Below are 26,329 nucleotides of genomic sequence, written 5' to 3'. Positions count from 1 at the left end.
TTTTCTTTTAGAGCATAATGGCTTCTTTTAACCAAATTCTGCTGTTGCAGGTTTCAACAGCAACCAAAATAGCCACTTGCAGGTTGCTACTTGTCACATGTCTGGCTCTACCACAAGTCTGGTTATCTGTGATTCTCTGCCTCTAGAAACAAGTGCTGAGCTAAGGAAATCTCTCTATCTTACAAGGATATACACCTTCCTGCTATGATGGGAAGGATAATTTAATAAATGTGACTCTTGGTTCTTGCAGTAAATAAAACTCAGGCCCATACCAGTACCTGGTTTTTTATCAGTTTCAAAAGAGTTGACTCTGTTTCTGAAAGTTTGAGATTGGCAGAGCTGATGCTTTTCAATTTCTTTGGATATATTGCAGTCTACAGATTAAAAACAGGGTTTCCTGGTTAATGGAGTACCAACTCTGCATCCCAAACAGTGTTGCTCTATCAGTGGGAAACCCATAGAGGGGCAGAGTGCCTTTTCTTTCATAAAATAAGGAAATAAGCAGTGCCCTCTAGTGTTAGTTAACGTCAGAGGGAGCCACAAGGAGAATTTTCTGTCATCTGTGTATAAGCAGTTAAAACTATTTCACAGCCATGGATGCAGCTCTTTATTTCTTGAAGAAAAGCAGTAAAAGGGGTTCAGTAGTGTCCCTTATCAGGACACGGCTGTCAAAGCCACCATCATGAATAGGTAGATGAAGTCTATGTGTCAGATATCACAAACTCCCTGACCTACTAACTCACTGACTTGTTTTATCTTACCTTGAAGTCTATGAATGTGGAATGTCTCCAGCCTGCACCTGGCCTGGTGAAGGACAGGAAATATGCTTTACCAAAGGGCCAGAGAAGTTTCAGGGAGAGGTGTAGCAGCACATGTTCCTGCTTGAAGTACAGAGGTTTGTTTTCTGGTGTAACACCGTCTTGGTGTACATATTCAAGCTTGTCTGACACCTAATAACAAAGCAGTGAACTTGTGAATCTTTTGAACTATCCTTGGAGCACCTCAGAATTTTCTGGGTTTGCTGATAGTAGCAGGCTAGACTCCTGTTTCAAAGCTGTAGCTATCGTTTGTTTCAGTTACAGACAGCTCTGCCAGGGAGGTACTGTGGGAATTAGTCACCTCTGTGCTCCAACATGGAAAGTTATTTCTCAGTCTGCTTCATAGGGCAATGCTTTAAACTGCTAATGTAAAACAAGCATTAAAAACCGTATGCTATGTAGTTTCTGAATCATCTGCAGTGTGAAAACGTTGTAAGCGAACGTGGCTTTTCCTCTCACTCTTTTTTTTTTTTTAATTTTGTTTTTCTGCCATAGGAGAATAGTTCAGAACTGTTTTCTGCTTTCAGTTTCTGCTGATGCATTTTTGTAGCCTCACTTGCAGTCTTGAGATTTCAGGATGAGCCTGAGGTTCCTCGGGTGCCAAAGTTTTGGGGTGCCAAAGTTACTGTTAACAAGTGGGAGTTCTCTAAGGCCTTGAGAAGATCTTAGCAAGTGTCTCCCAGCTGTAATCTGAAAAACAGCACACGCAATAAAAGTATAAGCTTTTTTAAGGGTCCTGAGCTTATGCAGGCTTTTCTGGCCCTGGGTGAGGTTAATCCTGGACTGAGGTTTTCTAAACCAAAACATCTTCTGATGTAGCATGGCCACCTCACTGTCCTCCTTGGGTTATGGCCAGTGAATGTTTCTGGTGGCTGCCAGCACTATAAGAAGTGGGTGTCAAGACTTACGCAGACATTGTGTTTGCCCATGTGTAAGAGTAACAGGTGAGGATGCTGTGGACTTGTATCTTTGAGCTGAGTGAGCAAGATCAGCTCTATGTGAGGAGGCACCTGTAAGTGTACGTTGTCTCTGGTAGAAGATGTCAGAAGTGACATGACTTACCTGGTGTCACTCCTCAGATCGATTTTCAGCCCACCTCAAACACTTGTGACGCTTGGCACAACTGTTGTCAAACTTGATATGTGGAGTAGTTGTTGATACTTAAGTCTATCAATAGACCCCATTTTGAGCTGCAGTCAGTATCTTCTGTGCTCCTTCCTACAGACGAGCGGGGAGAGCATTGTTTGTGCTGACTGCCAAGGATGAGGTTATGCTCTGTGAAAACACCAAGGAGAAAAAATGTTCAGCATTGTTCCTCTGAAATGTACCAAAAATCTTAACGCACCAATGAAACAACCAGTGTTATGGTATCATAACAATGGTTTGTTAGGACTTCACCCCAGGCTGGGATGATAATTTCTGTTTAAGACCAAGACCAACAGATGGCATTTGTTAGGACATTGATATTTATGTACAAAGTTGCCAGGACTTTAAGAAGTGGTGCCTCTCTTAATTAAGATGATAATGCACTGCCTTGTTTGGAGACATTCTGCTTATAATGATGCTGGTGAATTATGAATAGAGGGAAATTAGTAATAACAAATGCCAGATGGAGGTAACTTTCAAAAAGAAATATTTTGTGTAATGTGGCATGTAAAGTTGACAGAACGGGTCTTAGAAAATCTTTATTATTCTTTAGGCTTTCCTGACAAAATTACTCTTTATCCTGCCAAGAAATGTGATCCCACATGCCAGTGCATTTTTAAGTGAGAGTAATTAAAGTGTACCTCTAATTTTATGGCTTGAAGTGAAATCTGTTTCTCCAATGTTTTGTCAAGAATCTATAAAAGTGCAAGAAAGTAGACAGCTTATAAAAACAATAGTTTTGCCAGTTCTGTACATTCTGCCTTTGAAATCAGAGGCAATTAGGGATGAACAAAACTACTTTCAAAGTTAAAAAAAAATAGTGTTAGTTTTGCTGACATTTTACTTCATATTTTTCCTTTGGTTGAAGATGACTGTTGGAATAAGAAATGTTTTTTTTCTAAAATTAGACCCCACCTTCCTTGATTGAAGTGCAAAATGATCACTGAGTTATAAATCCATTGAATCCTCAAATGCTAGTCCCTTTTTTGCAACTTTCTGGCAGAGAGAAATAAAATTTAATTTGATTTTGTAGTGTAAAGTAGTAATTGAAAGAGAAATAGACAAGGGAAAGTAAGATATAAAATGTTGGGGTGTGGTATTTAATTTCTCATAAGATTATTATCATTCCGTGGGCATTAAAGCTTTGATCTCAGGACCTGCTGGCCACTACAGGCCACTACTCTGTCGATTGCAGAGAGGGTGCTTTCATGATGATTTGTGGATGAGGCAAGTGTTTCATCTGAGGTGACCATGAAGATCTGAGTTTTCTTTGTCATTGCTCTTGGATTACAGTAGTGTAATAAAATGAAATTTAGGACTGTAAATGTGTTGCATAAAGTCTCTTTCTATCAAATACACCAAGCATAGTAGACCAGGAAAGTTTGAAGAGATCACCTTATGTTCTATCCCTGCACAGTCAGAAATTTGCAACAATAGACTTGAGAGGCACAGTCCAAGACTTCATCCCAAGGCACAAACATTGTAGCAGGGTTCAGAAAGATAGCAGAGTTGCTTTTGTCTTTAAATTATTTCTGTGAGAATGCATTAGTAGGGGAATAAATGAAGTAATACATTTCAATATTGGATGATGAAAAGAAGGCTTCTGGTTCATTTAGAAAAAGGTCAGGATCAGTTTTCAGGAGAATAAAACACTGTTTTGAATTATGCTAAGAACAGACTGTCCGACTATTTCTGGTATTAACATTCATTGCTATTGGAGAAAAGATTTAACAATAGAAAGATGAGAACATGAGAAAAGAATGTCTAGAGGGAAGGCAGTCAAGGATGGGATTCAGTGGCTCTAGCTTTGATAACAAAGGCAAAGAGTGGTCTCAGACAAGTCTTTTGAGATTAATCTGGTACTTTCAGTAAACCCTAAATTTACCTAATGCAGAAAGAACAGTATTTCTAAGCATTTTCAAAAACTCCAGAGACAATTGTTTCTCACTGATCTCATTGAAGCTATTGTGAATTTACCTGGAAGATGCCCTCTTAAGTTTTAGACAACTAAAACATGCACATTTAATTAATAAGTCCTGTATCTATATTTTAAAAAGCTATTTTTTTAAAGAGAAGTCTGCCTAATGGGAAGTGGGTGCTATGATTCTTTCAAAAGCTGTACTACATTCTTGCTGTATTGTCAGTTTTGTTTATGCTAAAGTTTTTTCTGTTGTCTTATTTTGTTTTCCCAGAAAAACTTTACAACTCCAGTGGACGGGAACTGAGACGGGCACTTTTTTCCTTGAAACAGATATTTCAGGTGAGCAAATAATAGCTGTCTATTCTGTGATTTGAACATGAATTTAATTTTTTTAAAAATTTAATTTAGAGAATAACTTACAGTTGCTGGCAAGAGGGACTTTTAGGACTTCATTTATAATTTGGAATTGGCCAATTTCTTTTTAGAGTCTTTTATTTTTATGATCTGCAAACCTTCCCACATTCCCTCAGTCTGTCAGAAGGATGAGATGTGTAATGGCAAAGTGAGCAGTGTAAATCTCCCAGGAAAGGAGACAAGAAAATTGAAACTCTTAGGTGGAAATTTAGACTGCTCTTTAGACAGTGGCATATCTTGGTATTGGGAAGACTTGGAGGGGAACTTGAAAAGGTGAGCCAGGGAAACCATGAGTTAGGGTCAGGGCCCAGTATTGGACTGATAATGGACAAAGAGTCTGGGTTTAAGCCATATCAAAACCTGAAAAGACGTGTGGGAGACATGAAACAGTTCTGATGAGGAACCAAAATTCACTGGGAGATCTCTGAATGTGTTTGAATTTAGACTCAGTTTAGAGGAAAAGATTTACTGATAAGCCAAAAAGATGCTTCATAGAGCTGAGGAAGATACGGTAGTGACTGATCATTTTAAGGAAAGGCATGGATTCGAATGTGAATCTTCATTATGGAGTAAATCTGAAATCTGGATTATTTTGGGTCTATGACAATGTCACAGACAAGTGGTGCCACTTCATTGGCTTGAATTAAAATCTTGGATTTCACATTGGTTTCACTGGATAAGGAGAAGGACTTGGGAAAACTGCAGGATGCAAGGAAACTTGTTGGAGAGAAGAGGCCAGGAAAAGTGAAAAAAAAATCTCATCTGTGTGAATTAGAGCAGGCTCTCAATGCAATTCTAAAATTGAGAAATTTATTTGAGACATTCCATTTTCAGTAAATATAAGTGAGAAAAATAAGAGGAGCACTTCTTTACTAATGGATCCAAATGGAAGATGAAAACCTATAATCCTTTTTTTTTAGCTGTAATAGATAGGTGGAAAGATTTTAAACTCTTAGTTTAACATTTTGCTTTGTTTGAAATAGACATTTATGCTAAGAAGAATAAAAACATTTAAGAAATATGCAAGACTGCAGAACTGCAAATTTTCTAAACCCACAATCCTTTTTATAAGTTTCAAATTTAGAATTTAGAGAATGCCAGAATTAAAATTTTCTAAACAATAGGAGTGAGTGGTGAAGCGGGGACCATTTAATGTTAAATCTTGGTAGTTGAAGATATGTGCTGGGTCTGTAAAATATCCCTGATTTTTGAAATTTTTGGACAAATAAAGGAGTTCCAGTTCAAAACAGTCGGGTCATCTCATGAGTGGAGGTTGGGAAAATCACTGTCTCTTCAAGAAACAGTCCCTCATTCCCAGAGGGAGACTGCTTCAGAGTCACAGGGAGGCAAGTGGGGTTTCCCTGTGAGGTTGCCAAGCATGTGGCCTGTGTGCTCACAGGAAATCAGGCAGGTCCCCAAGAGTCTTCTCTGGTTTCTTCTCTATTTGTGCACCTCAGCTATTTCTGAGAAATGCTTGTATTTCTTTGTGTTTATGTGTTACACAGAAAATTTAGGTACTTGCACATATTTAGCAATGAGAGACTAAGCCTCTCTTCCCACCCATCCTGCACCTCCCATCATTAATTCCCTCCCATCATCCATGCCCTTCCATCATGGATTCTCCTAGTTTGGGTATTCATAAATGCCCTCTTCCCTATAGGTTATTTGAAGTCTAGTAGATATTTGTGAGCACAAGTGCTCAGTGCTTTTAGAGAACACACCAGTAGGAGATCTCTCTGCCAGCTGATCAGTTGTTCTAATGAAAATGCTGTTTTAAATATTTATCCTACTTAATTTAAGGGGTTGACTGTGTTGAAGAGTAACAAGAGAGAAGGGAAAAGCGATGCACAAACCCATATCTGTGTATGAATTCAGTTTTAAGTGAAACCTGTCTGGCTGTTTCAGGATATAATTTTTCTTGAAGAATTTAATTTTCTTGTTTTCTAATGAATGTGATAGAGAAAGGAATTTGGGAATTATCAGTTGTCACATAAAGAAGCTCTTTGCTGTGGAACTGTGGCTAATTGTTGAGCAAACGTACCCTTAAAAAATCTACATATACTCTTAAAATACAGGGTCTCCAAGGGGGGACCTCAAAAGTTTTCCTCAGGCTGGAGAGTATTCATAGTATCATAAGTATTTGAGTTAGTACACTTTCAACTGGAAAACAAGCCCGTGCCAACACAGGTTTACTTGCCAGCTTTGCTGACATTAACAACAGCATTGCTAAGGGTGAGTGTGATTTTAGTTTATCTCATAATGAGCCATGAGAGAGAATGTAAAATAATTTTGTATCAGTTTTAGAAAGAAAGGTGGTTCCAGTTCTTTACTGAAGAAAAATACAAGTAAATATAATAAGGTTATATTATTATAAATGAAACATTTTTGTCCAAAATGTCTTTTTTTTTGTATATGACATGAAAGTATGTCAGCATTAGAAATTTATCATTATGGTAATAGGTTTTCTTAAAGTGTGTTGTTCAACAGAAATATATTTTTCAATTTTGTATGCCCTTAAAAGAGAGTATTTTAAATTTCTTGAGAGTGTAATATTTTAGAAATAAGATGTTGACTGAAAAATAGTGTTTTCATACTAACAAGGTTTACGAGTGTTATGGAGACTTCATCATGTTTTTAAGTGCCAGGAGAATTCATAACATTGTTTTTTTTATAATTTCATCATTGCTGACCTAATTTGGCACAGTTCTACGTCAGGATCATTTTTAATTTAAAGACCTTCAAGTAGTGTGCAGTGTCTCATTTGCATTAATTGGGAATAAGCCCAAGTTTTACATTGAATTTGAATTCCAGATAGTCAGAGCTCTTGATTTTTCACGTGAGGCCTCGGCAAAGCTTAGCAATGTTTGGCAAGAGCAATGTCTTTGTTTCAAAATTTAGATGAAAGATTCATTTGGCAAGTCCACACTTGGAATTTCTCTTTGATTTCTTCTGGTGGGCTGGGTTTGGCAAAACGATGAAGGTTATGTGGAGTGTTTTACTTTGACAGTGCTGCCATGCTGTTCCAGTCATTCATTCTGAAGGGGTGAGAGAGCCACAATCATCATCTTTTTCTGGATTGTACTGCAGTTTTCCTCCTCTGTTTACCAGTATGCTTTTTGACAAACTTACAGAGTAAGATAGGATTGACAACCAGTACAGTTTCTCTCCTTTTGAATGGATTTTCTGACAGACTTCTGAATTGCCTGATTCTTGAATTTACCAAAACCTTATGACTTTTGTGCAAAGTGCTAAAACTTCCAAAGGCATTGAGTAGAATGCAGCCGAACATGGCACTTAGAAAATCAGGATCAAAAAATGTTATTAATTTCATAAGAGTTATAAATACATTTGCTTAAAGCATTTAATTCAATATTACTCTTAAAAGCAGAAAAAATTGGGCAGAACCACAACAAAGAATATAAATAATCCTGTGAGATTTGAGTGATACTAAAAAAGTTTATGTAAGTTGGCCTGTGATACAAAAGGATACAATATAAAACTGTCATGCTTTAAAACCTATAAGCAAGTATACCTTGTAGTTGGAAAGCATATTTATTAAAATATTGAAAAATACTTTTAATCAATATCAATCAATGCATTAGGTTTCCTGATAAGCAGTCCTCAAGTGTATATTTTAAAGTCTTCAGGAAAAAAAGACAGTTGATTGTTTTGCCTGCAAGTGTCATTTGACAGGGCCAGGGACAGGAGCTCTCCCTTTAGTTTTTTAAGGAGCCTAGATTCCTGTTTTGTATTGTGATCAGACTATCAAGGGACACAGTTACAAAATAATCTTACAGAATTTTCATCTGTTGTTGAGAAATTCATTAATCATTGAACAATTGAGCTTTGTGTTAAAAAATGTCACAAAGAACAGCTATGTGGGGGCTCTGGAAACATTAACTAGAAGGTGTTTGGAAGACACAATCTTATCAGTGAGTGAAATCAAATGTCACACACTTCAGCTGCTAAGGAGTCATCAATCATCCTTAGGAGTGCAGAAGGAGTATTCTGTGTTTGCCTCATTGATCTCAAGGAAGGGGCTGCTCCTTCCCCTCCTGCAAGCATGACTGATGACTCCTTAGGGTTTGAAGCTGTGTGACACTTGATTTAGGGGCTGCTGTCATCACTTGTGAGGAGGCTGCCTGCCACCTCTCCCCTTTAAGAGCCTCTTGGAAGGGTTCTTGTTTAAGTCATGGAATAGAGAAACCTTCATTTCCTTCACAAATCAAATTCACCAGAGTTCTATGTAGCAGTTTACAGATCTGTTTAATCCTGTTTTACAAAGGAGATGTCTCATTACTGTTTAGAGATTACAAATAAAATAGATATGGCACATTAAATGTCAAAATGAGTTTCTCAGTTTCATTAGCAAGTAGAGTGCCTTCTTCATGTCTAGACAATGTTACAGGCCAAGATCTAAATAGTGATTAATGAGAATAAAAGATGTGAACTGCTTACACCGTAAAGATAGCCTAAAACTTGGGAACCCACCAGTATTCCTTCTCTAATCACTGTGAATGTTTGAATTGTAACAGGAAATGTTGTTTAGTATGATGCCCTTGTCTTCTTTAGCTTCCTCAGGTATGTAATACAATTCCTGTATGTTGCTTGATCTGGTTGCTTTATCTGCCATGAAGAATATACCTGGTAGAATCTGCTCTAGGTGACTTTTCTAGGAATTTTTAATTCTGCTATTAACTGGGAGGACAGACACACAGTGTGTTGATGTATCTGCTGTCTACAAAAGGTGAAAAAAAAGAAATTCTGTCCCCATCAAGTCAGTGGCATAAAATTCTCACTGCTATTTTTATCTGGTGATTGAATGTATATAGGGAGATAGACTGTGGTAAACAGAGATGGGTACAGCAGGACTTCTTTTTGTTCGTTTCCCATTAAAAGCCATTATAAGGGGGAGGCAACCAAAGATTTTCTGCCTAGTAATTGAATAGTTTAATGTGAGACTGAGGTGTGACTTTTTTTTGCTTGCTTGCTTCTTGCACTCACAGGAAGAAAAAAAAAAAAAGTTATGTGGGGGTAAATAGATCTTCTAATTATCTGGGCCTTATTAACTGAATAAAATGAAATATTGAAAGCAGAAAGGTGCTTACAAATTGTTCAACATGGTAAATAGGAGCACAGTTTCTTTTCTGTGTTCTTTCTTTCAGCCTGTTGTAAGAATTGTAGCAGGGTTCACTTCCCTCTCAGTTTATTGTTCTGCACAACCCAAAAAGGCAGCCCAACATTTGCAGTAGTAGAACCTTGTGGTAACTCTGGGACTTTTCTCAGGTGACCATGGCATTCATCCCAGGTACAAAGTTAAGTTCAGTGGCAGCACTAGAAGTAAACATTATCTCATCACAGTAAGATGGCTTTCCTACCCTCGTCTGTTGCAGAAATCAGGCAGGTTAGGTAAAAGTAGTGAAGTTAAATCCACAGAAGAGGAAAGCACCATGCTCAGAGTAAAGGGGAAATAAGAGTTTTTTGAAGAAGAAAGGGGTGAAGATGAGGCAGGATCACAATAATTCAATCTTGGCAATTGAAGAAAGCAAACTTAAAGAACATAAGTGACATGGGAGCAACTTTGTTGTGCAGGCTAAGGACCCTTTCCTCTCTAAATTTTGTCTTTAATTAAGACAACAGTAAATTTTTAGGTTTTTCAGTTACATCCACTGGAGGACTCTTTACTTTTGTCTTAGTTGTGCAAATCTCTATTTCCTTCCCTACATGTTAGGTGCCAATATTTGTGTTTTACTGACTTGTTATCTATCAGAAAGTGTAAACATAAAAGACTTCTGGCTGTTTTTTCTCCTTGGTCTAACCTAAATTTCACCTCTTTCAGTTTGTACCTGTTACTCCTTGTCCTATCACTACAGTTCCTGATGAAAAATCCCTCTCTGACTTTCCCATAGGCTCTCTTCAGATACTGGGAGGTTGCTATGAGGTCTCCATGCAACCTTCTCTTCTCCAGGCTGACCAGCCCCAACTCTCTTGGCCTGGTTTTGTAGGAACAGTGCTCCAGTCCTCTAATCCACTTCGTGGCCATCCTCTGGACTTGCTCCAACAAGTTCCATGTTTTTCTTATGTTGTGGACACCAGAACTGTGCACAGCAGTCCAGGTGGGGTCTCACCAGGGCAGAGCAGAGGGCCGGAATCCCCTCCCACACCCTGCTGGCCATGCTGCTTTGGATGCAGCCCAGGATACAGCTGGCTTTCTGGGCTGGCTCATGTTGAGTTTTTCATCAACCCAAGTATCCCCCACATTTTTCCTCACAAGTTTTCTCCACAGGGCTGCTATCAATTGCTTCTCTGCTTCACCTGTAAATGTGTCTGCAGTTGCCATTACTTTGTTGAACTCCATAAGGTTTGCATTGGCCTACCTCTCAATCCTGTCAAGGTCCCTCTGGATGGCATCCCTTCCTTCCAACAACAGAACAGGGGATAAATTTTCATTGTTGTCATCACCAGAAGCCATTACAGGCTGGCTAAGTATATTGCCTCGGTGAAAATAGGGGGGGATGGTAATTTCCATGCATGCTGTTGTAAAATGTTGCTCCATGTAAATAGATGAAAGAATAGGAAAAAAGGGAACAATGTAAAAATACCAATGTCTTTGTGTCATGTTATGGCCATGCTTCTACATAGATGTATATGAAATGAGTTGGGAAGGTGTAATGACTGATGAAAAGAGGAAAATTAGGAGTGGAGCCACAGCATGGAGGAGTGTAGGGAAGAGTTTGGAGGGAAGAGGAATGCAATCCTTGCAAAGCTGGTGAGGTCTGTAAAGTGGGTGAAGTGCATTTGCAATCAACAAGTGGAGCAATGGGAAGGAGCTTCGACTGAGATACAAACCAGCTGCTTGGTCCTTGCAGACCCTTTACCACTTAAATGCTTCTACCTCATTTATTTCTAGCAGCTGAGCAGTGTTGGGACATCCCAGTCCAGGGGAATCTTGTTCTCAAGGAGCTGTTCTTCTAGGTGTGCTGGTGGGAATTTGACAGAAGAAAGACAGCAAGTGAACCTGCCAAGCACCTATCTTGGGGTAGTTTCTAAGTTAGCAAGTATCACAGAGTGGAAATACATGTCTGAGAGAAATGGACTCTTTGTCACAGCAGAGGACTCTCAGGTCTGTGTTTGGTTCATCTTCTAGGAGTAGTGCCCTGACACAAAATAGAGCTGAGGTTTCATATTTAGTACAAGACTTGCCTACTTAACCCCTGGCTTATCTAGCCCATACAGAGAATTGTTTTGTAGCTTCGTAAATAATTGAGGTTGAAATGGGAACACAGTTGTGAGACTGAAGTTTATGTATAGATGTGTGTAGCTATTGTATGGATGTGTGTGTATATGTGCGTGTGTGTATGTTTTTGGAATGATTTCTTTCTAGATTTGTTTGCAATAGATGACTTGGCTTTTAAAATGGACTGAAATAAACAGTGACAATTGAATTAGATAATATCAGGCACTTCTGGATTGGCAATCTAGTATTTTAATTATATCAATAATTTTGGATTCCAAAGGACAGAACTACAGTTTGAAGTGTGGGAAAGCAACTATAAATTATATCTTGGCAATCTGTGCTCCTTCAATCACTTCCTGACTCTGTTTACTCAGTTTCAAGCCAGATTGAGTTTTTCTAATGGCAAACATTGCAAGCCAATCTTGATCTTCAAAATGCAACCTGTCGCTTAGCCAATAAAAAAGCTGGACCATGGAAATGCTTTGGGATTTCTGTTTCTAATAGAGCACGACGTAACTTTTATTACTACATCATTTTAGTCTTGTTAGTGGGAGTAATTATCTTGTTGGTAACTTCAGCAGATGTGATGCATACTGATGCAGGTAGCAGTAGTTAAAAACATTATTTTGGAGGCTTAGTTGTGATATATTTCTAATGTAGTCGCTGAGGTTGCAGAGATAGGCAGCTGAAAGGGCAGCTGAGAGGAATTGCATGTTAATTTTCTGTTGCTGCTGGGATAGGGAATTGTATGAGCCTTTGAAATTGTACATGGAGCCTGTGGATATGAAGGCTCTCTGGTCATGGAAGTGTGTTCTGATCTGTGCTCCCACATGGCTGCTGCTGCCCACGGCACTCAAATTAGGAGCAAAGTATGGGGTTGGGTTGGGATTTTTTTTTTTTTTTTGGTATGTGAGGGTCTTCCTGATCCAGAGGAATGCTTAGGAAAAAAGATCTGTTTCTATCCTCCTTGTACTATTAAGTATAGGAAGGGAAGAACAAGTACCTACTCATTGTTGTTGTTATTGCTAATAGAAATCTGGATTTTATCATTCTGCCTTTATGCACTCAGTAACAGAGAAAGATTTTGAAGTATATTGGGCAATATTCCTTTATTTTACTTTCTTGTGGTGGAGTGCCAGATACATTGTCATTTGAGATTTATGCCAGCGAAAGCCTGCAGCCGTGCATGGTTTGCTCTTTGACCTGCCTCCTCCTTCCTCCCTTTCCTCACCAGTCAGCTGCTGTCCCTCGGCCGCTAATTTACATCCCCAAATGAATGAAGCTTAATCCCTAAACCTTAATCCTCCTAAAACCAGCTGAACTTTGTGATCCTATCTTGACTTTGCGGGAGATTAAAAAAAAAAAAGAGGGGGGGAGGTGAGGGCTGTTTGAAGAAATGTGCTTTATCTTCTAAAGAGTGCAGCCATCTTTTATGTTTTTCAGAGGGCTAAAATGCACTGGCATTTTATTGATCAATGTAGTTTTCCTTGTTATTTTGTTTTTTTCACACTGAGCTTAATTGTTTGGGGTTTCTGTTTCAGTTCTGTTTCCTTGCTGTGCAGTGTGAACTCTTGGCAGGCGAATCTGAGGAAGAGAGCTTTCCAAGGAGACCTTGTTCTGACATAATAATGTGGACTAGGGACAGTGCACTCTGCCATGATACTGTTTCATAGATGAACATAGCAATGAAACAAAATTTCACTAGCTCTCCCTTTTGAAAAGTAGGCATGCTTACTTCAGGAACCAGGCCAGGTAGTATCTGAATGAGCTGTGACTTTTCTGCTCATAGAATTCTGTATTGCTATGCTGCCAGCATCTTGTCCCAAAAGATTTCAGTTGTTCCTCCTCTTTAAGTTGGTGTATATTTCTTCTCTTATGCATGGTGCCCAGTGAATTGGCAATATTCATCTTACCTTTTGCCTAGGCGAATTATCACAGTGTTGGAATGTGAATGCAGTTTATCTTTGTGAAGCTACAAGTTTTGGTCTACAGACAAAACCAGAGCTAACCTGATAATCAGAGTTTAAATCTCTCTTAATAGGGATGTTGCAGAGTGACAGAGCAGAGAAGGAAGCTCTTCCTCTAGCAGACAGTGAAATGCATCAACCACTGGAGCTGGTTTGAATGCAATCCCCTCTTGTAAACCCACAGGCAAAGCATAGAGAGGAGATTCTCTTGTCTGTGACTGGTATTTTCTCTGCCTGTGCTGCTCTCACTTTTAGGCTGGATCGCAGCAACTTTTGCATTTTGGAAGGTTTGGTCAGTACGGAATGTGATTGCTGGCTCTCTCAATAATGTGTCATGTGGAGAGCACAGGCTGGGGAATCTGGAAACCATGGGAAACTCATGGTTTTCCTTATTTAAAGAAATGAATATTATAAAATATGCAGTCTCTACATAACAGAAACAGGAGAGAATTGTACAAGATAGAATTAAATATGGGAATGCTTAAGCACACAGAAACAATGGGTTCGCTTATTAAAGGAAGGGGGGGAGCTCAAAACATAAAAATGAGATTCTTCTTGGTGAAAATCTTATAGACAAGCAACTTGTTTTGTTTTATGATTCCTTGGAAAGACAGTATTCTCCACAGCTGTTCGCCACGTAAGAAAGAAATACATATGTGCATATTCAAGTGTGAATAGTCCTTACTAATCCAGTTTCCCCAAATACTTGGAATGAAGCTTTCAACAGTGCTTGTTAGATTAAAAAAAAAAAAAAAATCCCCTCGAGAAACTATGTTCCAAAACCTCAATTCTTATTAGGAAATATAGCAACTTTCTTGTGGCATAAAAATAATGATCCTTTGGGTAAAAGCTTTCAACCATATGGCCCACAGAAATATCAGGCTTTAGAAAAATTTATCTTAAACAGTACATAAACAATTTATCTTTGCACGTGGAAGCTGCACACCAGATAAAACATGTTCTTGCAAAGTTCCATTCCTTAGAAAAACATCTTCAGGTACGACCCTGCAAAACTGCATTATAAAATATATCAGATGGTACATACATGTGGGAAGGAAGACAATGTCCCCCACTACTTTTGCCAGAGGCATAGGAGCCCATGGTACAGACTGCTTGATCACAGGGTTTGTGGGGTCTTTTTAGTTGCTAGGCTAAGTTATGGAGGTGAAAAACTATAGTCTGTGCATTTTGTCAACCACAAAAGCAAGTTTTAAAGTCACCACTTTGAGTATATTTAATGTCTTTTCTGTTATACATTGGATGAAAATAGACTTCTATTGCACAGACATACATTATCTTTTTTTAGAAGCCTAAAAAAGGAAGAGACATGATTTAATTGAAGTCGGTGAATAAATGAGCAAAATATATTTATCTGATGAGGCCAATAGTACTTTTTCATAAAGACTTTTAAGTAGCTAGCCTTTGTGTCACTGCACAGTCTTTATGGTTGCAGGAGCTTAGCAGTAAGCTTAGAGAGCTTTGCCTGTTTTGCTGCTTTTCTCATCAGTGCCTTAATGCCTGCTGATTAAGGGCTCATAAATCTTTGCAATATTAGCCGAGGAGTCCATTTCCATAGCAAATGGCAACATTTCCCTGCCTCCTTCTAGCTGCTATCACACACGTGTGGCATGTACTTGTAGGTATCATTGTCACGCTCATGCCATATATTCTGAACAATGAATGCTCTCTTCCTGGTAACCTGAACCTCTTAACCATTGCTAGAGAGTAGCCTTTACTCTTGAGGTCACCTAACTTGGCAAGTCAGTGAGTTAATGGGTCTGAAAAGATTATCCTAGACCAAAATTGATGTAAACATTCTCCTTTCAATGTAGAACGTATGGGCTTGCATGCCTTTCATCTTTCACTGCACATTCCAGATGTTTGCTTCTTTCCTCTCATCGTATATACATGATGGGATAGATAATGTACTGAGTTGAGATTTATGTCTAAGGCATGATGTGTTTGTACTCTACTTCATTACACCTTCTTTTTCCCTTTTATTTGGGAAAGGAGAAGTACCTTAAAAGCCTTTTATTAAATTCAGGTTTGATTTGTTTATTCAGTGCTTTCCAAAGCAGTCAGGTTGGAGTTCCTCATCCCCTCTATTTCCTCTGCTGTTCCCCTGCAATATATCTCTTTGCAATCCATGGGGACTCTATGACTTGGTTGCTTTGAAAAAGTTCCAGAAGATAGACCTCAAAATTAGCTTTGAAAAGATCCATATTAAAAAAATAAATAATTAAATAACTAACTAGACAAATAAATAAATACCATCAACATAAACCCTTGATTTATTTTGACAATCAGTTTTTCCCCAGGTGATGCACTAATATGTATTCAGTATTTAAGATTATGGGAAAACATTTTAAAGTTACAGTGGGTGTTTCAGTGTTGATCTTTCACTGAATGTCAGCAGCCCTTAATTGCTAAATGCTATTAAAATTTTTATTTTGTTTTTGGGTTCAATGGTTCAATCTGGAAGACTCTCAAGGCTGAGCTACTATTAACTTCTCTGCTATGTGGGCTTTTTTTTTTTTTTTTTGGTTCATCCAAATTTCATTTATTTTTCTCAAAAAGGCATTTTAGGTCTATTAATAAAAGTCAAAATCTGCCACAAACCACAGTTATTCCTACTTTTTCCTGTTTTTCCAATGTTCTTTATTTCACTATGTGTCAATCCAGAATAGATTCCTTTTTTCCTCAATTCAAGGACTATGCAAACACACTTGATGCAAAATGAAAATGTATGCTCAAATATCAAGAAAAGACATTTTAAGAAAAAGGAAATGTTTTTGAACTAGGATAACATTACCATCCAGAAAAAAATATGATTATTTCACTCAATAATTAGATTTGTTATATATGTTGTTTCTCTTAAATTAGGCAACATGTTACCATGACACATAGCCTTAGGTTACCTGAAACCTTAATATACTTTACATTAAGGTTAGTCAGGAGATTACACAGATATGTTTCCTCTCTTGAGTTTTGAGAGAAATTGGATTCACAATTCTTTTAGAAGAAGAAATTATTCAGGTATTTTGAGTTAAAAACACTGTCTAACAAGGGGCTACATGGGAAGGAGCACTCACCTAGTGGTGAAAATGAATAGAGGAAATTTGTCTTCATAAAATTGTGGAATTGCATCTGTAGTGCCTTGGTCTGACATGTGAGTTTGTAAACTTCTTAGCTTTCCAGAAAACACTAGTAAGGCTTCTATCTAGCTACTGGGAAAAAAAAAAGAAAAAAAAAGCACTCCTAAAAGATAAAACATTGAGACTAAAAAAATAAGAAGAATTTTTAGCTCAAGGATGCATATACAGGGATGAATTTTATCTTATGTATTTTGGGCTTTTACAATATCCTTTCACCAAGATGTGGAATATGATTGCATGCTTACATTTTGCATACTTTCATACTTTATTTAAAGGATAAATCACCTTTATCATGTGATAAATTTGTGTATCTCTACATGACTGTATAATATTTTTCAAATTGTTTTAACAAGTTTGACAAGCTAAAACATGAAATGTATTTTTTTTCTCATAATTTCTAAACTTCTCACGGACTGATAGATCACTTTCCAGTTAATAATATCCCCTTTGGTCAGACTTTAGGAATTATGTAAATTATCTCTGGTGAAAGAAGGAAATTCATAGTAAATAAACCACCCCAGCTGAAAGAAACTTGCAGTAAGTGAAATGTCTCACTAAAGGGGGCTTGATTATTTGATTTCTCTTGGCAGTTTGGTAAGCGTTTGCCATGAATTCAGAAATCACTCTCAAAAATTTACTGTACAGATCTTGGGTTCTTGGAGCTGCATTATTGGAAAGCTGGAATTTATGTCTGTTACACTGTTGTGTATGAAAGCATAAATTAAGATCATTTAAAAGAAGGCAGGCAGCAACTAGGGTTGTCTGCAGAGCAATTCTCTCCCATTATTACCTTTAATTGGTCTTGTGCCTAATTTGCATGGCTAATTCATTAAGGGCTGTTTAATCCAGCTCTTAGTAGCTTCTTACTTGTCTGCATGAGCCTTCTGTAAGAACAGACAAGCTTTAGATGCGGGGCTCCTTAGTCCCTTGGCACAGTAGTAATGCATGTAAGGCCCAGGAAACCCCTCCACTACCTGGTGTCTCTGGGGGGTCATTCTGCTACCCTGAGGAAAGGAGTGATGGTGGAAAAATAGTGAGCCACTTTAGCAAGCATAAACTCCTGTGAAATTTTCTCTTGTATTTGCTGTTTTCCATGACAGTGTAGGCATATTGTCTACTAATGCTCTTATCTTTCTTTACTTTCCCATTCTAAATATAAATAATTAATATTATGTTAAGGTAAGAAATATAATATTACATTGCAATAAAACAAGTTTTAAAGTTTTGCTGTACACAGCTAAAATACTGAAACTGGAATTATGCTAAGGAATAGAGATGGTGTTCTCTTGTTGATCCTGACACTTTTGGGCTTTAAGGATATTTGTTTATGTGGTATGACAAGGTATTTAGTATTGTGGAAAATGTCTGCAAGCCTTCAATGGAAAAAATGGTCATATTTTTCAGATTTTAATTTTCTGTAGTTTACCAAAAAGTTAAGCAGGTTTTTTCGTGCTTTGCACTGATGTATTTCATTCTGATTTTAAAACCCAAAATTCTGCTTTTGGTCCTCTGTATAACAACTTTCATATCAACTTGCTTACAACATGTGAAACATAAAATCAGTGTTTCAGGCATGCATTTGTTTTTTACATTATGATATAATCTTTTTCTTTGTCTTTCAAAAATCTAACTCAGCTTTTCCTTCTCCTGTGACAGGATGACAAGGACTTGGTTCATGAGTTTGTTGTTGCTGAAGGCCTGACATGCTTAATCAAAGTGGGAGCAGAAGCCGACCAGAATTATCAGAACTACATCCTGAGAGGTAAAGGAAATGCATCCAAAAGTTGTTTTCTTTGCTTGGAAGCTCTCACAGGTCTGCAGCAACTTGCTGTGTAAAGTGTCTTTGAACTTGCTTCTAAGTTTGGTCCCGATTCTTTCATGTTATGCAAGAAACTTTTCATAAGGGAAGATTAATACTCACTGCTGAGCAGAATGAATTGGAATATTTGGAATCATTATATTCTCCCCATTGCTCACCTTTTCTTGTAGATTACTCTGCAAATCTCTAATTCTAAGAAAGAAAAGGCATTCTAAAGTCTTCACTGGATAGCTGTGTCAGAGGGCACAGAACAAAGTAACTTCTTGGAGTGTGGTCATCTTTTACAAAGGAGCTGCTGTGAACAGCTTGGGTGAAGCAGGAGTAGTTCTGAAAGCTGTGTTTCTCTCCTTTCTTGCAGTGATAGGTGGCTGTTGACTTCCCAAGCAGAATGGAGGGTTTTCTCCATGCTGCTTAGACAGTTGGAAAGTACCAGGGAAACAGAGAGGGGGAGCACCCAGCCTCCTCCATCACCCTGTTGGGAGATGTATTTTCTTATTTTCTTATTTCTTTTCTTTTCATTGTGGTGCAGCTGAATGCACCATCATTGGTATCTCTGGATGTCATGCAGTATTTATAGAATAGACCAGAAGAAAATCATGGAAACAATTTGGCTGGAAACAATTTTAAGGTATCTGGCATTTTAGAGTTAAACAAGCAATGAGAGGTTAATGTTCTGTTCTTTGTACTTAAAAGATAACTGGCAAATGGGGGGTTTGGAGAGGGATTTGGAAAAGGTGTGCTATGTGATTAGAAAGCTGATTTCCTCTATTGTGGGCCAGATGGATGCATGTGTTTTTTATCTAGCCAAGGAACCTAGGCTGTAAGTTTGGAGAGTTTCTTTAGTATTTGGAGGGGAGAACAGTCACTCCAAGGGGTCTTTGCTGCTGGATGATCTCATAGTAAATGGAGGCTGATTATGAATAAATAGTTGTGGTAGATTGCTCATTTGAGTTTTCTTAGACTGACGTATATAACTGTATTTAAAAATGTCACTTAGACGTATTTAACTACTAAAACCCAAACTACACATTGAGGGGCAAAAAAAAAAAAAAAACCCAAGAAAAATAACCTTAGAAGGATTTTGTACAAACCAGAAATGCTGAATTATGGAAAGCAAGGATTCAAATAATAAGTGGAGCTTCATGTGAAGACATTGAAGATAAGTCTGGAGGTGTAAAAGAAACAAACCAGTACTACAGGAATTATGTTCCATGTCAGTAACTGTGCAGTCACATAAAAGTACTTGAATAGAAGACAAGGACACAGAAACATGTGCAGTTAGAAGTTTCTAGGAGAAAACTGGCCATAGATGATCTTGGAAAATTCAGACTGGAAGCAAAATAAAAGTGCTTTATGGGACAGTCTGGCTCTCAGTCTAGGAGCCTTCCCATTCTCCTTCCCTTCCCATATGCTAATGCATCCAGCATTCAAGGAGATCTAATGGTCTCTTTCTTCTCGTGGCTTTCAACAGCCTGGTTTCCATGATCTAAAATTAGAAATTTTCACGTGAATTCAATGAATGGTAAAACAGAGACTTAGTGTCAATGTCCATGGCATCATACAAATGCAACTGCAAACTCACCTTGTTGCATTGTTATTAACAAGTGATTACAGCTTGTTCAAAATGAATGTAACAAAACAACATTACAATAACAAAAACTACCTATGTAGAAGTATGTCATAAAGGTAAAAACATTATTTTAGGAAGATGCTTTTAGGGATTGGTAACTTCTGAAATCAGGTATTTTTTTTTCCCTACATTCACATGTGTGAAGCTGAAGTTTCTTTCTGAGTAGTGTATCCTAGCATCCTTTACAATAATACAAATTTTTCTGTGTGATGTGGACTTTATTTCAGTTTTGGTCTTGATTGTCTTTCAGGAATTTCAAAGCTTGTTACAACTCCAAAATTATGTCAGGTGGTTTGTAGTTCCAGGAGGCAGCATGTACTTTCTGAAAAGGTCTGCGTGTGCAATGAGATAAAGATAGATTTGGAAGTACGGTATAGCCAAACAATCTTATCCGGATACGTTGAGGAGGGTGTTGAAAAGAAGCATTAAATACATCATGTAAGAGTGTTTCTGGTCTATTATTTTTGGAAGATCATAGTGACTGGTTAGGTTGTTTTGTTGTTTTTTTGGTGGGGTTTTTTGGGTTTTTTTGTTGGTTTTTTTTTGTGGCCATTGTGTGTACCTATTGCAGCGCTGCATTTTACTAGATGCGGAGTACTGGTAAATAGGTGAATAAATTTTACTGAAGGTACATCACAGTTAGCAAAGAAGTGGGTCCTGTAAGCTCTAATATTAGTGTTAAGTAGTGGAGGTTTGAGAAGTAAAAAGTAGTCTTTTTTTGGAGATTTTCTGCCTTCCTGCTGTGGTGTCCTTGTTCTGCAGATCCTTTTGGAGTGGAATATTCTCCTTATTTTCATTGCTTTTAACCTAAATCATAAATAATGGGATTTCTCCTAAGTTCCATATTCTGACATTTCTCCAGCACATTTGGTGTCATTCACTCTTTTCCTGTGGCAATCCTAACTCAACTCATAGGGCTTGTGACAGTAAGTGGCAGCCTTAGGCACAGCATTGCCACCTTTCCTTCAAGGACTCACCTACATGAGACTGTCCATCATCTTTACTGAGCAATTTCCCAGTGTTTCATAGCAACTTGTTTGCCTGCACTCATCAAGAAATCGCTTTGTACCTTGGAGGGAAAATAGGCTGGAAATAAACGTATGCTTAAGGGCTGTAGGTGCTTCAGTGAGTTCCAGGTACAAGTTGTTTCTTGAGGATATTATTTTCCTTTTTCCAAAAGTCTGCATTGTTTCACTCTAATGTTTCCTGGTTTTGGATTTCTGCTTAGGGGTTTTGACTTGGTTCAAGTCAAAGTTAGCTGCCAAAAAATGATTAAATATGAGGCATGAAAATTTTAGTTTCTTTAATGGGTAAGTGAAGAGAAGATAAGTGTGGCTTTAACATACAGTGCTGAGAAATCCAGATGGTTTATTGTTGAGTGCTAAGGAAGGACTGTTTATTTCTGCTCAGGTCCCTTGAACTAGGGCTGTTTGACTGTACATTTCCCAAAGTGTTCCCTTCTGTCAGCTTGTAACCTATAGACTGGAAGCCAACAGTAGCCAGGGCTTCTCTTGAGGGTTACTTTTTAAAAAGACTGGCTTAGAAAACAGCTTTTGATCCTCCTTATTTAACAGTTCTTAAAACAAAGTGTATTCTCCAATGTTTCTTTTTGATTATTATGGCCATCTAAAGAAACTGTGTTTTGAGGGACTTCCCCCCCCACCCCGCCATGGAAACAGTTGTTTTCCTTTTGCTCTTTCTTCCCTCTTCCTTTGTTTCCACAAGGATCCTCAAGGATGAAGAACTTCACTGGATAACACTGAAGTTAATTTTTTTTGTCCCAGTTACGAGATTGCAGTATGCTGGATGTTACCTAAATATTCAAAACTAGATAGGAATGGGTTAAAGGTAATGAAAATATCCATAACTGACGAGGATTAATATTACCTTATTGTAATTTTGAAGATTCTTTGGGTATAATTTTGAGATCGTCTGTTCCTTGCACAGAATGAGAAAGCAACACATGAAATGCCATGGTAGGCTTCATGTTTTCTGATAATTTAGCCAATGCTGTTGGGAAGGTGAGGAAAAAAAAACCAAATTGTGTAGACCAAGGCTTAATTATTTTAAAGATACACTGAAGAAAGTAAGATATGAGGTTCAGGGATGGCTTTGCTGGCCCTGTGATGTAAATTCTGCCTCATAGGGGTCCTGTGCTGTCTGTCCCTCAGATCAAATGAGAAGGTTGTCAAAAGGTCATCCAGCCTCGTTTGTTGAGTCTAATTGTGTACTTGGGTCCATATTTGGCTGCTTATGGATTCAGATCAGTATTTAGAGGTGTCCATAATTAGATGAAAGCTAGATATTGTTCTTGTGGTCTGAAAGCACAAGCCAAGTGTTCAGTCTGAGCAGGCAAAGTCCTTGACCTTGCTGCAAGATCTAAGAAGCTAAGGCTGAGGAAAAAATAGGACAGCAATCATAGTAGACTAGTCATAAAGTGCTCATACTAGACTATGCTTGAATCAAATCAGCTTTTGGATGCAGCTCTCTGATTTAGTTAGAGCTGTGTGCTTATATGGAGAATAAGAATTTGAGTGTCAAGCCTGGATGAGAGATGGTTTCAATTCTGTTTGGCAGTTTTGAATTTCTAGAGTTATTTTTTGTTTGTTTTTTTAAGAAGAAATAAAAGGAAAAAAAAGTGCTTGGAGGAGCCTAGGAGTTACGATTTGAGTGAGGTTACATTTGTGCTTTAAGTTAACCACTCTCCTGTAAATCCCTAAACCATTAATGTAATCTAAAATTAAAGATAATTAGAATCCTAAAAACATTTAGGTTGAAAAAGGCCCTCAATATCACCGAGTTCAACTATTAACCTAGCACTGCCTAATCCACCATGAAACCATGGCCCTAAGCATCATGTCTGCACATTGTTTAAGTGTCTCCAAGGACAATATCAAAACTTCAATAATTTAGACTTAATTCAATAATCTGGGCAGAACACTAGATTGCAATAGACCATTTTCCTGTCACAGACCCTCTGCACTTCTGATAAAGTGCTGAAGTCCCATGTGTTTCTACAGATGTTGGTGCAAGCAGAGAAGATGATGGTAATGGTCCTGGGTAAGGGATCTGACATACTCTCAGGGACACTGAACATACCATTTAAGAGGATTAAAGGTTGATAAATTCATGCACTAAGTCAACAGCATCTTCAGTCTGATAGAACAGCACCTTTATTATTATTATGCCCTACAATTTTTTCCTTATAAGTAGTAAATGTCATTTGTTTTGGAATTGCATTTGTACACACGTGCTTTTATCTTCATGCAGATAGACTGAGTATATAATAATGTTCTTTTTGTTTTCTTTTTTTTTTCCTTTCCTTTTTTTTTTTCTGAGCTTTGCAAGACTTTTTGGGGCTTCTAGGTAATTTTATGAGGGGCTTTTACCAGAAAAGTTCTATATGAGTCCTAAAATGTAAATAAAAAAGAACTGAGTGTCTTAAAACACAAAAATCATATGTGAAACAAAATTCCAAGGCAATTTTGTTACATGCTTAAATTATGAGGGATCCATTAAAACAGTTTCCTTCAGTTTTCCTGATAGCTGCAATTTGCACAGATGTGAACTGCCAGTGATGGAGAAGTTCCCAAGAGGAACAGTGACTTCTCAAGGTAGAGCAATAAGAACTGAGAAGCCTGAAACTTTCCAGTCCCCCACTGAGGCATAAGAAAGGGGCAACATTTTGATTCCTCGCCTACCTAGTTAGTAAATGGGAGCCAACCTTTCCAAAGGGATGGGTGAAGAGAAAGAGTGTAGCTGTATCTGGGTAGTTACCCTTTTCGAAACCTCTGCTCCCTGCTGCAGCAGGGGGATTCTAAATCTGTATTTTGCATGTGCTTTTAATTATACAGTAAAGTGCAGCTGACAACAATAAAAAATGGAAAGAAATTACTGTAAGAGCTACTAAGTTGTAAAGCAGAAAGTGACTTTGCTGTTGGAATTAGGAGATGCTGAGCTCTTTGACAGTGTGGTTGGACATGCACAGGAGCCACCAGAGTCAGTCAGAAGCACAGGTGAATGCCCAGACAGGGGTCAGGTTTTCCAGAATAACAGGCAAACAGCTCAAACACTGACATGTACTAAAGCCACCAACAGTTATGCCTATTTATAAAGCCGGAGGCATGCAATCCCACCTGCATGCCAAGTTTGGAGCCAAGGGCTGTGCTGCATATTCTGGGAAATCAGATTAAATTCCTGAAACAAGTCAGTGCTGGATGGTAAAAGACCATCTGGTTACTGTCTGTCACCAGGACACCATGTGTGCCCGAAGATGTCAAGGAGCTAGAGGAAGTCGAAGGTGAGGATGAGGTTTTGCAAGCAGGCAGTGGAAGCTGCTGCTGATAACCCTTTCATTCTGAAAGCCAGGCATGAAGTTATCAGCAAGCTGGTGGCATTTCTGCATTGAGCCAACTGCTACTAGGAATGCTTGGGGTTTGTAAGTATGCTCTCTGTAACATGGGGATGATCTGCTTCCAGGAATTGGCTGGCTGTTTTTATCAAAAAGACCTCTCATTATTTACAAGGACATGAATGCTTCCAGTGCTCTTGAACTTTCCTCCCTCAGCCTGATAAATTATGGGGCTATGGGCTTTTGCATTAAAGGTTAGGTATTACAAAGCATTTAGCATAGAGAAGCATGTTCTTCTGCAGTAAATGTCTATATGGGGAGCAGGGGTTGTGTAAATAACAAAGACAATAGAAATAAAGTCTGTGAGGGGCCATTTCTATCCTAAATAGATGTGTCTTCATGGTTGGTACTGCAGCAGTAAAACAGATGGTAGTAATGTAAGTTTAGCAGGGAAAAGGGAACTTATACTGAATACTCCATATCTTTGCAATATTCCTGTTTTAGTGTGAACTGGAGAACTGGTTTAAGTTTTCCAGCTGTAGAAAAGTATCCCAGCCCCACGTAAATTAGTAATAGACAGCACTTGATTAGGCTTACCCTTGTATTTCTTTCTTTTCTCTTAGCCTTCAGTGTGAAGGTATCCATATGCAACTGTGAAGTTCCTATTTATGTCTCTACATATTCAAGTTGCCGTCTTATGGGCAGTACTTTAAAAGGATATAAACTTCTCACTCTATCTCAAAGCACCTGCTGTAATACCCGAACTTTAAAGAGAAACTCAGTGCCTGTAGCTTGATTACTTGGGAGTGTTTTTTCTGAGTGATTTGCTGGCACAGTCCCCCCATAAATTCAGTTATTTGACCTTTCAGAAATCTTATCAGAATTGGACACTTGTCCTGTGGGCATTTCAAAATTCATGTCCTTCAGTTTTATGCTGGATATCAGACCACAGTTCTTGTGGAACCATACCAACAGATGGCAACTCCACATGGAAGTTGTTATGCCCGCATTGTACAGGGCAACTCCACATGGAGATACAACCTAGGTTTCCTACCACCACACAAAAAAAAAAAAATCTGCAAAATAAAAGACATCAAACCAAGCACTATGTGAGCAAATTAGTAGCAGATAACAAGATCTGTCAATGAGCAGCACTGCTGAGCTGAGGTACAGCCTGGCAGGGATGCAGCCATGCCATCTCCCTTTGTGAAATAAACTCCTCTGCCAGTTTTCCATCAGCAAACGTTACTACTTCTTGTAGTTCAGATGAAAAGTAGCAGTCCCAGAAAAATCAGACCTATATATCTGATGGGTCAGTACCTCTTTCTGTTACATGTGCAGAAACCTCAAGATGTGCCTCTTCTTGAAAAGCATGAAATGAAAAAAATACAAATGGATTTGGCATCTGGATTCATGAACCCTTTAGATTAGAAATAATTATGTTAAGATGTTCTTTGTTATACCAGAAGAAAAGGGCACATTGTACTATCTCCATGATTAATAATAAAAACATTAAACCTTCTTGTATCAATAGGTGAATCCTCTTTCACTTCTGCAAATATCTTTTTAAGACTAAATGCATTTGTTTATGTGTACAGGGGTAGTTGGGAGAGCTTGACATTGGAAGTCATGAAGTTTTAAAAGAGGGACAACATCCTCACTCCTTTCCTCTTTACACTTCTAGTGTTTCCTTTCTTCATTTCTCATCTGCATATTTTAAAAATATATTTATTAAACTTGTTCTATGCACGCATTACATTGAGTTCCCTCCTGAATACAACCTTAGGCATTCCCTGAGTTGCTGGAGCAAGCGCTGCACTCTCCTTTGTCCTCCTCCTCCCTCCCTTCTCCCAGGATGTGATTGTGATGCA

At 38.2% G+C, this 26,329-nt stretch overlaps 1 protein-coding gene across 5 annotated transcripts in view; it reads left to right on the top strand.

Moving 5' to 3' along the window:
• FHOD3 (formin homology 2 domain containing 3) overlaps positions 1-26,329 on the top strand; it is a 373,180-nt gene that overhangs the window by 167,358 nt on the left and 179,493 nt on the right. For all 5 annotated transcript variants that reach the window (XM_059856914.1, XM_059856895.1, XM_059856904.1 and 2 more), the window contains exons 4-5: positions 4,157-4,224; positions 18,315-18,420. In XM_059856914.1, coding sequence (XP_059712897.1) covers positions 4,157-4,224; positions 18,315-18,420 — 174 coding nt within the window. The remainder of the gene's footprint in view (positions 1-4,156; positions 4,225-18,314; positions 18,421-26,329) is intronic.

Source organism: Haemorhous mexicanus, chromosome 1, assembly GCF_027477595.1.
Source record: "Haemorhous mexicanus isolate bHaeMex1 chromosome 1, bHaeMex1.pri, whole genome shotgun sequence".
In the NCBI taxonomy this organism is placed as follows: Eukaryota; Metazoa; Chordata; class Aves; order Passeriformes; family Fringillidae; genus Haemorhous; species Haemorhous mexicanus.
The sequence above is the reverse complement of the archived record's forward strand: the minus strand, read 5'-3'. Positions and strand labels throughout refer to the sequence as shown.